This window comes from Melospiza georgiana, chromosome 9 (assembly GCF_028018845.1).
Source record: "Melospiza georgiana isolate bMelGeo1 chromosome 9, bMelGeo1.pri, whole genome shotgun sequence".
NCBI classification, from domain to species: domain Eukaryota; kingdom Metazoa; phylum Chordata; class Aves; order Passeriformes; family Passerellidae; genus Melospiza; species Melospiza georgiana.
The window spans coordinates 2,997,384-3,010,209 of record NC_080438.1 but is presented as its reverse complement, the minus strand read 5'-3'; the positions used below and the strand labels follow the sequence as shown (position 1 = coordinate 3,010,209).

Below are 12,826 nucleotides of genomic sequence, written 5' to 3'. Positions count from 1 at the left end.
ACTTTAAAAGCCAAGGATTCAGGGAGTTCCTGGGATGTTTTGTTTTGTGGTTGGAAATAGCATAAAGACATTATTGGCAGGGAAAGTGCACTTCCTCTGGAGGATGGGGATGGGCCATCCCAGCAGAGCTGGGATTTGGGGCTCTGCTTTAGCAGCCAGATCCATCACTTCACGTCCTCCTGCATCAGTGCAGGGACCTGGCTGGCCACGGAGAAACCAAACAATGCCACAGAACTCGCTGTGTCCCACATGTCAACCACCTTCCCCAGCCTGGCGCATCTTCCACAGGAGCTGGCTGAGCCACCCAGGTCCTGCTGCATGCCAGCACCTGCACCTCCTGGGTTTGGGGCTGCACAGGGCATCTCGGCACAGCAGGAGCCAGAAAATCTTTGTCCATGTCACGGGCAGCTTTCCCACTGCCAAGGATAAACATCTCACACAGAGCCACACTCACCACACAGGGCCCTCCACCCACCCTCGCCCATCTCTGGTGTCTTCTTTCACTCCTTTCTCCCAATCCATCTCCACAACAGCTTCTCCCATCAGCGTGGGGTTGAGTGTCCTTGAGGTAATGCATGCAGGAAGCCTCTCCTCCTTCCCAGATCCAGAGCTGAAACAAGCTCAGACTCAAGAGCCTGACCTCCAAGGCTTTAAGCTCCATTAAACTTTTACACCAGTCCACTGAGGTTGCTCTCTCAGCCTCTCATAATGATGGGGGCGCAGAGGGAAGGAGCAGCACCCACCTGAGCAGGCAGCAAGAAGTTTCAGACAGTGATTTCCTAACCAAGCTCCCACACCCACAGCACCATTTAAAATTGTCTGCTCAACAGCACTCCTGCGAGCTGCTGGACACAGGGGATGCCAGGGTTTAAATCACCCAGGATTTCAGCTCCCTCCCCATCACCAACCCTGCTGGTCACCCCTCTGGCACAGGTGGGACTCCAGAAAAAGCCTGAGCCACCCCACCACTCCAGAGTCCACACACACCCAAGCCAAGAGGATGGCTGGGTTCAAGGACACCATTCAGGCGAGCAACACCTTGTTCTCCCTGCAGCCAAAACCTGGAGTTCAGCATTTCCATGGGGCAATTCCAACCTTGGCTTGGCTGAATCCTGTGTGAGCCTCTCCCTCACCTTCAGCCCTTGCAGGAACCTACAGAACATGGTCTGGGAGGGGAAAGGAGGCTGTCATCCTTGCAGGAACCTACAGAACATGGTGTGTAAGGGGAAAGGAGGCTGCCATCCTTGCAGGAACCTACAGAAGATGGTGTATAAGGGGGAGGGAGGCTGCCATCCTTGCAGGAACCTACAGAACATGGTCTGGTAGGGGAAAGGAGGCTGCCATCCTTGCAGGAACCCACAGAAGATGGTGTGTAAGGGGAAAGGAGGCTGCCATCCTTGCAGGAACCTACAGAAGATGGTGTGTAAGGGGGAGGGAGGCTGCCATCCTTGCAGGAACCTACAGAACATGGTGTGTAAGGGGAAAGGAGGCTGCCATCCTTGCAGGAACCTACAGAACATGGTGTGTAAGGGGGAGGGAGGCTGCCATCCTTGCAGGAACCTACAGAAGATGGTGTGTAAGGGGAAAGGAGGCTGCCATCCTTGCAGGAACCTACAGAAGATGGTGTGTAAGGGGAAAGGAGGCTGCCATCCTTGCAGGAACCTACAGAAGAGGGTGTGTAAGGGGGAGGGAGGCTGTCACCCCTTCCTCAGCACCCAGCACAGAATTGGGGTCCTACACACCTGACAGCAGAGCACAGCTGGCATTCCCTCCTCTCCTGCTGAATCTCCAAGAGCAGAAATGGAAGAAGTGCCCAGAAAAAGTGCCCCAGAAGCAGGCTGGAGGGCAGTTCCAACCCAGACTCAACACAGAAATCATCAGGCAGGAGTTTTGTGGTTGTTCCTCAACAAACTCCCACCTCCACTAGCAGCGCCCATGAATTTATTCATCTCAATCACCACTGCAAACAAGTGGCATTGCCCTCCTCCCATTCAGATAAATCACTGCAGGGGTTAATAACCCTTTTCATAGCTAAGATGCAGTTTTCCAGAATTAAAGGCTTAGCAGGGCCAGCGAATTCCAAGCAGAAATTTTGCCAACAAAAGCATCCCTGTGATTTTACAATGGCAGGGGTTGGAGGCAAGAAATGACAACACTGCCTCTTTCAAATAAAAAAAAAAGCTGCTGCAGCTGAAAATTGCCTTCAGGTCCCTTAACCTGTTTCTCTCTCCTTTCTGAGTTTTTCCAGCCAAAAGCTTCCCTGAGCATTCAGTAGCAAAGAGAAAATTCCCACCATCCTCTTCCTGCTCAGCCACTTTGGGCAATGCTATGCAGCGAAAAATCAACTTATAGCAAGGCCCCACTGGCCCCAGGCAGGAAGGAAGGAGTCCTTGGACACACAGGCTCCAGGTCCATGCAAGGATCTCTGAAGCACAACATCAGAGGAGAGGATGCACCTCCCAAAGAGATCAATTGCATGCAAACAATGGATTCTCCAGGAATCGCCCTCGCCTCTTGTGCTTTTAAGACCCCACTTTGCTCCCTTACAGGGCAGGGAACCTTGCCCAGAGGGATTTCAGGGGCTCCCCACCCCACTGGGACGGTGGATGCCATTCCAGAGGAGCAGGGGAGGGGGGTTTTGCACGGCAGGGGCGGCGGGCGATGGTCCCGTGAAAAGGGATTTGTTCCGCTGTCAAGGGAAAGAAACCCACGAGGGAAGGAGAGGGGTGGGGAGCAGAAGAGAGACAATGTGGGGACAGCAGTGACACGGAGACAGCTCGGGAGGAGCAGTGCTCACAAAGCACAAGGGCTGGCAGAGGAAGCCTCCTCCAGCATCCTCGCTGGCCCCGAGGAAGAGCGGGATGTCATCCACAGCCACGGAGCCACGGGGACCCTCTGGCATTGCTGCCTGCTGGCGTACACAGGAGAGGGGCTGTCCTAGTGGTCTGTGCCTTCTCCTGCCCGTCTGCACCTTAATCATGCCAATCTATGCCTGGGAGGAGCTGCAACACAAGCTCAGGCTCACCTGTGGTCCAAGGTGGAAAACACAAAGGAGAGCGTGACATAAAAATCAGGCAGAGCTGGAGAGGCACAGAGGACTCATAGCCAGCGTTCAAACTCACCCAGTAAGATGCTGAAAGCACTTGTGATGATGAAAAGAAGCATTTTAAAGCTAGATTTGTATTTCCAGCTACATTTCATGGGTGGCAGAGCCAACTCTCAGCTCTTTCTCTTGTGTGCTATCATACCCAAACCAGGCACTAGTGCAGAAGACCTGACCCCAAAAAACAGGATCATATTCATGGGCACTTGAAACACTCTACTGAAAACAGCAGGACAAAATAAATTATTTGCACTGAACACAACATGAGTCCACCCCTGCACTCAGAAACTCACACATCACCCTCCTGAAAGCTCCAACGTTTGTGGGAGAAACTCCCATTTTCAGCCAGCCAGCCTACAAAATGTGGAACACCTGAAGGATCCCTAACAAGCTTCTGTTAATAATACCCCAGAAAAATCCCAGATAAGCAAGAAGACAGAGCCACTAGACAGAAAACCCCCCAAATAAAGGGGACTGGGGTGCCATCAGCCCAACACTGTGCCCTGCACAGCCCCAGAACAGCACAGCTCAGCCTGCCCCATGCCTTTTGCAAAAGCTTTGGCATCTGGCTGTCCGTAAATATTTGAGGTGGGAAGCCAGGAATTACAGAACCCCTCTCCTGGGCAACCAAGGTTTGACCATCTTAAAAAAAAAAAAAAGAAAAAAGAAAAAAAAAAACCTACAAAAACAAACAGCAAACCTCAAACAGAGCTGCAATGAGATGCCTGCTGGTTTCACAGAGACATGTAAGACAACACTGGTGCATCCTTTGCCCCTGAGGGCCAGCAACCCCAGGAGAAGATAACCACGGACCAGCTGGATTCTTTCTGCCAGGAAGCAGGATTCCAACCAGGATAAAAGTATTGAGGAACAAAACTAGGGTTTGCCACGACAGAGAGTGCTGCTAGGCCCCCTTCTGAAATCTCAAATACACAGAAATTCACATTTCTCATGAAAACACATTTATGTTAAAAAAAAAAAAAAAATTCAGCTGGCTTCACCCCGGTGTTTTTGCCTTGTAAAATCCAAGTGTTTCCTCCCTGCTTTAAATATCTTCCTCACTCCTGCTACAGAGGAGGTGCTTGATTGAATTGCAGGTAAAGGCACAATCCTCCAGCCCAGGCACCATCCCTGCTTCGTGTTTGCATCTGCAGAGGGCACGAGCCAGAGACAAGAGAGCACAAAGAGACAAAGAACATCTTGAGAAGAAAAATACCAGGAGTAATTCTCATTCCCACCTCCCTCAGACACGCTCCAGCGAGTGCCCCCGCAGCACACACGGCGGATCCTGCCCGCACAGCTCACACCCAGCACTGCCACCCGCTCCCCAGCCTGCTGGCCCTGCCACAGCAGCGGGTTCAGAGCCTGCTGGAGGGCTCCCCCAGGAGCACAAACCCCACTGGGGGCTCTCTGAAATTCCCATCCCAGCAGAGCCCTCCCTGCGCCCGGCGGCTGCAGCAGGTGAGGAGCCGGCACGGCGAGGGCTGGCGAGCCGGGGCAGGAGAGGACCCCAGCTGTCTCTCCAGCTGGTGGGGGACAAAATTCTCATCAAAACCAAACAAACCCCTCTTTCTTCCCCAGCCGATTTCTTTCCGGTGCCTTTGTCAGGACTGCAAAAACCTGAAGCGATTCCCACAGCTCTAAGAGCCACGTCGGGGGCTGAGCAGGCAGCACCAGCTCGCAGAGTGAGGGGAAAAAGTGTTAAAAAAAAAATCATGGTATGTCCAAAATGAGATGGCAGAAACGATTAGGAGTCCCAAGGATGCTCAGGTTGTGACTCTGATGGTACCAACCTGCAGTCTCCAGGATCCCACTGCCAATGGGGTGGCCCCAAAGCCACCCCTGTCCCCACACAGAGGGAGAGCTGACAAGTCTATCTGCCTAGCTCCAAATGTGCCAAACCTCACTCACTTCCAGGCCTTTCTATGAAACATTAATTGTAAGACAAGGCTAATTAAGGGTTGAGAGAAGGGGCAAGATGCCAAATCTCTCCTTTGCTCCCTCAGGAAAGGGGGAGCCCCATGAGTGAGAGGACAGGGCTTGCTGGAGATGGAGGCAAGGCCTATTTAGCTTGCCTGGCATTTCCAGCACGGATCCTACAGTGGTCCCTGTAACATCCCTCCCACTGCTTCCCTGCTTCCCTGCACAAAAAGTTGACTTAATAACAAAAACCAAAAGAGGTGGTGCTTGGTCCCAGCCCAGCAGTACCAACCATGGTGTCCTTGGTGGGGATTCAGCTGCCCCACAGCCACGCTCCTCCCAGCCCACAAGGAGTGAGCACTGTTCCTCCACGAGCTCTGGGTGAGGACTGAGAGGTGTTTGCTGCAGGAAGTGAGGTGCTAGGTGGGGATGGAGAGCAGGGAAGAAGCATGGGAAGCACTAGAGGGAAATACTGAGAGATGGGGAAAGAGAGACCACCAAGAGGGATGTTGTGTGTGCACTGCTGCTCTGTCCAGGCCAGCCTGACTGCTCCCAGAGCCTGGCCAGCTGGTGAAACCCAAGCCAGCATCATCCTCTCCACAGGATGCCCTACAAGAAGGGAAATGGGCCTCCAGAGAACATGCTGGACTGCAGCTGGGCTGACCTGTGGCTCTCTGGAGGGACAGTTCTCTCCCATCACCCACACAAAGCACTGAAATTCCCAATTCTCCAAGCGAGACAAGGCAAGGTGAGAGACTGCAAACCACCAGGACAAACCCACCACACCACAGGAACTCTCCATCGGGTGGGACCAGGCTGTGCTGAAGCCTCCAGCACTGCCTCCATTCGATCCATCTGGGATTATTCCCCTCACAGCCCTTCCGGGCTGGGGAAGCAGCGCCAGGTAATTGCACAATTCCATGACCCATGTTGAGCAGGATAAACAACTACCATGCTCCAAACCTCTTCCCCTGCCTCCTCTGCCCCAGCAGCTGCCAGAGGAGCCTCCAGCGGGCCAGAGCAGGCTACCCCAAGCCCGCAGATCCATCCACAGCCTGGCAGGACCACGCTGCTGAGGACTCGGGCTCATCCCCACGCAAAGACGCCGGGTGTGATCTGAAAACCCAACACCAGCGAGTTCCTTCGCACGCGCGGAAGGTGGAAGGATTTTCATTTATTTCCCTTTGCAGCCGGACACAACTTCAGATTTTAACTCGCAGAGGAGGAGGCGGCAGCACCCACACAAGCCCCGTGACTCCGGGATTTAGGAGGCGGGCGAGGAGAGCCCCGCGTGGAAGCTGGCACCGGCACAGAGCCATCAAGCCGTGCGAAGACAGGGCGAGCATCACACAACTGCCTGCCTCGGCCGGGGAGAGCCCGGCACGGCGGCTCGGGGGCTGCAGCCGGCCCTGCACTGCCGGCGCCCACATGCCAGGCCTGCTCCGAGATGTGCTGGCCATCTGCTCCTGCCAGCCGGGGCTGGGGCCGGGGCTCTGCGCCGCGGCTGGGGACGTGCCAAGCCGTCCCGCCGTCGCCACGCTGCCCAGCTGCGCCCCCCGTCATGACCGCACCGCTGTCAGCGGCCCCCAGAACCTGCCACGGGGATCTGCCCGTGCCTCCGGGCCCTCCCTGCTTGGACAGTGCAAACCTACTGTGGAACACCACTAGGCAAGAGGGGGCTCAACGATTCCTTGTTCCCGTGAAGATTTGAAAGCTCCAGAGCAGCCCTACTCTTGCCATCGCTCCCAGCACTCCTCCCTGGTTATGGGTAGGTTTGGTGCTGCCCCCCCAAATCTGCCACTGCAAAAACCCAGCCCCTGACCACCACTACAAGGGCCCCACAGCCGGGTCATGTCCCCAGCAGCCAGGGAGCCGGCCAGGGCGAAGACTGAACCTTGTCATAGTTGAGACTTATCAGGTTTGGACAAGCGCCGGGGGCTGCCGCGGGATTCGGGATGTTCTGTAACGAGCGTCCTCTGCCCCAAATAGACGCCGTCCCAGGGGCACAGGCCTGAGCCGTCCCTCTCCAGGAGCCCTCCCCGACAGTGCTGGGGAAACTGCTCCAAGAGTGACCCCCAAGTTCCCACACAGCATCACCATCCAAATCACCCCTGGGCCCTGAGTCGTGGCACCCCAAAGAGATGCCAAGACCTGACCTGGCACCCTCGGCCTTTAATCCATCCCTTTCCAAGTCCTGTCCCAAGTTCTTCCTCTTTGTGAAAGACAAAGAAATGTAAAACATGTGTTTTAACAAATTCTCCTCGATTTCTAGAGTCCAGCGAGTCAGATGCTCGCTCAAACCCATCCGTAACACTTTCCATGGGTGTATTTATAACCGAAGGCATAGCTGCCGTCTCGCGCTCCCTCATTAACCCTCTGCGGCCTCGCCACAAACAGAGCTCAAACAGGGAGCACAGAGACGTGCTGGAAAATTCTGCACCTACCCCTCCCTGGGAAAACACCCCAACGTTCACCATCTGGAAGAGAAATCCCTTCTTTCAATTTCAAAAAAAAAACAAAAAACAAACCCACAACCAAACGCAACCACAGAACACCGACGCCGTGACCGCGGCAGGTTGGATCCCGGCCGCTTCCCTGACACCCCCAGCATTCCACACGCAGCTCTCCCACCCGGAGAGGCCTCCGGAGCCCGGCTACGCCGCTGCCACGGGGAGGATCCGTGGCTCTCCACTGCAAGGAGTGTCAGTCACTTGTGATAATTAACCAGCTCGAGATAATGAGCTCAGTCTGAGAGCAGCGGCTCTTGCTCCGCGCGTTTCGCTCGCAAATCCCTGCTATCGGCGCCGGCACCGCGGCCGAGGCAGGCACGGTGCTCCTGCACCCAGCAAAATGCTCACTCCAAAGGCAGGATGGGTGTTTGGGAAAAGAAAGAAGGATTTTTGGTAAATTAGGAGTGTTATATAAAGCTCTGAAGAGCCCAAAGGAAGCAGTTCTTTGGGACTCTGCATCCTTACCATCACCAGGTAAGGAGCCACACCAGCGGCACAGCAGAGTCCTGCAGGGAGGATGAAAGGAGAAGGGACACAAACCTGCACTCCCGTGCTAAAATAATTAATATTAAATGCAAGGGGACAATTAAATGATGGCAAGAAGCAGGCAGGGGCAGGAGGGGAAGAGGCCAGCAGCGAGCTAGGGTTAAAACCATCACACCTCGGGAAACCGCCCGTTGCAGAGCCTCAGCCTCCCGGCTTGGGCAAAAGTCACCAACCCAAACACAGCTGGGAAATAACCAGAAAAAACGGTGCTATCCCTGGGCCTCAGGAAAAATTTGTGACATTTTTTTCCCGCAATCATCGTCGTCCATCCCAGCAGTGAGAGAGATGGGCACAGCAAGAAGCCAACTGCGGCACCGATTTCTTTCGCGGCCAACAGACATCAGAGGAGGGTTTCAGGTTGGAGCCACTTCAAGAGCTCGCAAGCTGCAGTCAAGAGTAAAATCCACATGTGCTGCAAGCTGGAAAGGCATTTCTGGGTGACAGTCACCCCAATTTCCCCTTGATGGTCCAAACAAAAATATGGATAAGGCAGAAAATGAGGATTGAACCGTGGTGGAAATGTATGGGAGCCAGTAGCTAAATTTCTACAGACAAACAAGCAGCACACCCAATATCAACAATTTTTTTTGCCTACAAAAACCCACCCCGTGGCACAGCTCTCTCCTTTCCACTCTCACAGCAGCTAATTCTTCCGCTCTTTCGTAAACATTCGAAAACAAGGTCACGCGCACAAATTCTGCTTTCAATTTGCCTTGTATCCATAGTGATTAAACTCAGACCCACAATACGGGATTTAAAGGACCAAAAAAAAAAACGCCCCAAAACACCCAAAAAATCCCAAAACCCCAACTTTAAGAAGGCCTGGAGCTGGGCTAGACCCCGGCACGCTCACCAGCTCGGCGAAGGCCAGGGATGGGAGCATCAGCAATCACTGTTTTCTTCTACAAAAAAGGGAATTAAATTGCAGGGCTTGGACAACCGTGCTATCGCCATAGCGAGAGATGTGGCCCCCCACCTACACCCTCCTCAAGAAACAACCAGCCCAGAGGCAACAAAAATGTAACAGCTCCAAAAACTCGGCCGGGCAGCGGGGTCCGGAAAGGAGAGCAAGAGCGGGATGAGCAGGGAAAAACGAAAGCAGCTGCAGGGGAGGAAAGACTCAGCAGCCTTCTCCCCATTCCCACTGGAATGGTTTGTCTTTTCAAAAAGAAAAATGCATTTCTCATTGTCTTTCCCCCTAACCCCCCACACTTCCAAAGGGGAAAGCGTCAGGGTTGGGAGGCTTTAAAACCCAAATTTCTTCACCATCACAGACCCAGAAAAGCCCCTGCGTGACAGTCAACACTCCAAATCCAGCAGGGCCTTCCCTGGCTCCTGCCGAGTGCCTCAGTTTCCCCACCAACCAGGGGGGAGAGCAATAGCATTTCCCTGCCTGTGAGGATATTGGGATAATAACCTCGTCCAGGACCAGCTCAGGGAGGATACAACTTCCCTCCTGCCGATGCTCCACGGGAAAATAAAGCCAGGAGAAAACGCTTGACCACATCCCCGCGCAGACCTGGGGCTACCGTGGGTCTCCCAGGCTCCCAACAAAACATCCTCAATTCCCAGAGCACGCACAACCCGAGCACAACGAAACACCTCTGAAAAGGGGAGAACCGGGGGGCAACGAGACCGCGGCGAGGGCTGACACCTCCGGGCAAACACGGGGCAGGGAAAGCGACCGGGAAAGCAGCACCGGGACACCAGTCCCCCACCACCACAAGCTTTCGCCGGGCACTGGGGCTTTGTGGGCGCTGAGAGCAGGGCGAGGGGGGCTCCCCGAGGGGCAAGCCGCACTCACTTCTCGTAGTCCAGCTTGCAGTAGAGCTTCTTGTCGCGGTAGAAGCAGGTGGTCTGCAGGGGCTCCTTGCAGGACGCGCACTGGACGCACTGCTCGTGCCACAGGCTGTCGTTCAGGCGCAGCAAGAACCGGTCCAAAATCACTCGCTGGCACCCTTCGCACACCGACTTGGGGGTCGCGGCTCTGCCTGCGGGGAAGGAGCCGGGGGCTGGGGTGGGCGGAGGGAAAGGCGGCCGGGGAGGCGAGGGACGGACGGACGGACAGACGGAGGGTCCCGCGGCTCTCGCTTCCCCCGGGGGTCGCGGGGGGACGGGGGTGTGCGGGGAGCTGCTGCGGGATCCCGGAGGGACCTGTGCCTTAGGGCAGCTCCGGGGGGGACACCTCGCCCCCAATTTCGTTCCCCTTGCAAAGACGGCAGCGGAGCCGCAGCTCGGAGAGAGGGCGACGGTTTGAAAGCGATATTAAAACGAAGATAAAATGAAAAAATGAATTATTTATTGCTCGATACGAAGGATAGCCCTTCGTTACAAGGGGGGTTTAGGGGGACACGCGATTTAACGCGATCGCGGAACGAAGCGGGGGCAGCGAAGGCGGGCGCCGGGGGCACACCCCGGGCGAAGGCAGCGGCGCCGGGCAGCACCGAGCCGGGCAGAGCCGTGCCCGGGCCTCCCGAGCCCCCCGTGCCCATCCATCGCTCGGGCCCGCCCGGCCGCGCCCCGCCCTGTGGGGTCCCCAGGAGGGCAAGCGGGGCGCCCCGACTTACCCAGCAAGGAGGAGAAGGGGGTCGCGGGGTCCAGGGCGCTCTGCAAACTCTCCTCCATCTTCAGCCCGTCCAGCATGGTGGGGAGCCGGCCCGGGCGAGGGGTCGCGCCGCCCGCCTGCCAACACAGCCCGGACACACCGCGCTCAGCCCGGCCGGGGCTTCCCCGCCCGCTCCCGGCGCCGCGCTCTCTCCTCCCTCCTCCTTCCCTCCTTCCCTCCCTCCCTCCCAACGGGAGAACCCCTCGGGCCCCCCGTTCCGGCTGCGCAGCCGCTGCCCCGGCCGGGCTGGCCCCGACGTGGGGAGGCCGCGGGGCGGGAGGATGCGGGGCTGCCGTCGGCGGGGCTCGGCCGCTTACCTGGGGCGGCCCGGGCGGTGCCTCGCTGCCAGGAGCCGGCGGGAGAGGCGTCGGCAGCCGCGGCTCCTGGGGGGTCCTGCGGCGGCTCCGGCCTCCCCGGCTGTGGCGCTGCCCCCCGCGTCCCCGCCCGGGGTGCGCAGCGAGCCGCGGCTCCCTGGACGGCTCGGCAGAGCAGCGCACAGACCTGCGGGGAAGCGCCCGTGCGATTGCTGCCAAGGCACATTTCCTGGAGCTGATAGCTCCCTGCCCGACCCCCACCCCCTGCCCTCCCCTCTCCACCCCACTCGAAATAAGTTTCCTCCCCGCTCTCCTGCCTGGCTGCAGGCACCGGCCGCGCCACGCCTCGAGGGGCCGGCGGCCTTTCCCGGCTCCGGGGTGCACGGCTCGGCCGGGCCGCCCCGGCTCCGCTCCGCTCCCTGCCTTCTTTTTCCTTCTTTTCTTAGAAAGCCAAAAAGAACGAAAGACAAAAAAAAAAAAAAAAAAAAAAAAAAAAAAGGTAGAGGGTGGTGCCCCACCACAGCGTCTCTCCCAGTAATGAAACCGGCTGGAAATCAAGTCCCCCTTCCAGGAGCAGCGCAGTCCGGCAGTGTTTGGGGAAAGCCGGTCCCCTGCCCGCGGCGCTCCCCGGCGGGGATGCGCTCCCCCGCGCCGCGCATCGCCCCGGGCGCCGCGCTCCCGCTGCTCCCTCCGGAGCGTTTAGAGAAAATCAGTGCTGGGACGAGGAGGAAAACAAAAAAGAAATAACAAATAACAAAAAAAAAAAAAAAAAAAAAAAAAAAAAAAAAAAAAAAAAAAAAAAGTCCCAACACCAAAGCCGGAGAGCCGCCCCGGAGGGCTCGTCTCCAGTGATCCCTGGCGCCGAGCGGGGCTCGGTGCGCTCCGGTTCCGCGGGGCCGCAGGGGGAAGCAGCCCCGGAGAAGCCGAGCTCCGTCTCCTCCAAACCGCATCGCTTTCGGGGAGGGGGAACCCGCGGAGGAACGGTCCCGCCCGGCCGGGGAAGATGAAACTTGGAGCCTTCCCGCAGCCCCGGCGCTTTCCCGTCCTTCCCGGCTCTCCCTTCCCTCCTGCCTGCGGAGTTTCGCTGTTTCTCGGGGAGTTTCGCGGCCCCGCGGTCGGAGCGGGGCTGGGGCCGCGTACCTGCGGCTGCCGGAGCAGCCCGGACGGGGATCCGCAGCTTCCCCGGCACGGAGCGGGGCTGGATCCCCCTTCTCCGGCCGCGGAGCTGCGAGGGAGCCGCTGCAGGATCGCGGAGGATTGGGAGGCTTTTGGGGACCTCACCTCCTGCGCTCACCGCTGACCTTGGCAGCAGGGGCAGATGCGCTCCCAGCCTCTCTGTGGGGCATCCTCGTCACCGAGTGCTCCCCACACCCAGATGACGTGGGCGATGCAGGGAGCGAGGTCGTGTCCCCTGGGAATTCGTAGGAAGGAGAGAGGCCGCAGGTTAGCACGGGCGGCTCAGCGCCCTGCCAAAATCCCCCGGGAGAGGGAAAGGCGGTGCTGGGACAGCCCTGAGGGCATCCCGATGTGACTCCACCGGGAGTTCGGGCGGGGAAGCCTTGGTGCTGTCACACGGGTCAGTGTCGCACGGCTCTGACCACTCACATCCAGCAGGGCTGGGCTGCAGCTGGGAGGCTCTTAGGCTCTGACACCTTTGTCTTTGGCTCTCCCCAAGGTCTCCGAGCAGCCACAGCCGAGTGTCAGAGCGGCCGGACCCACTGGAGCCACCTTGCCGAGGCGCCAGCCCAGCGAGGACTGACTGCAGCACGACCAGGGGCTCCAGGCACTGCCTGCTGCTCCATCCCACAGGGCAGATTTTCCTCACCCA

The 12,826-nt window shown here is 57.5% G+C and overlaps 1 protein-coding gene across 2 annotated transcripts in view; it reads right to left on the bottom strand.

Annotated features, from left to right (window-relative positions):
• The window catches only part of LMX1A (LIM homeobox transcription factor 1 alpha), a 43,916-nt gene extending 33,194 nt beyond the window's left edge, over nt 1-10,722 (bottom strand). Inside the window, exons 1-2 of one of the 2 annotated variants that reach the window (XM_058030687.1) lie at nt 10,643-10,722; nt 9,884-10,066 (exon numbers count right to left, since the gene is read on the bottom strand). In XM_058030687.1, coding sequence (XP_057886670.1) covers nt 9,884-10,066; nt 10,643-10,722 — 263 coding nt within the window. Of the gene's footprint in view, nt 1-9,883; nt 10,071-10,642 lie in introns of both variants that reach the window. The other variant, XM_058030686.1, reaches the window with a different exon arrangement.
• Between the last annotated feature and the right edge of the window lie 2,104 nt (nt 10,723-12,826).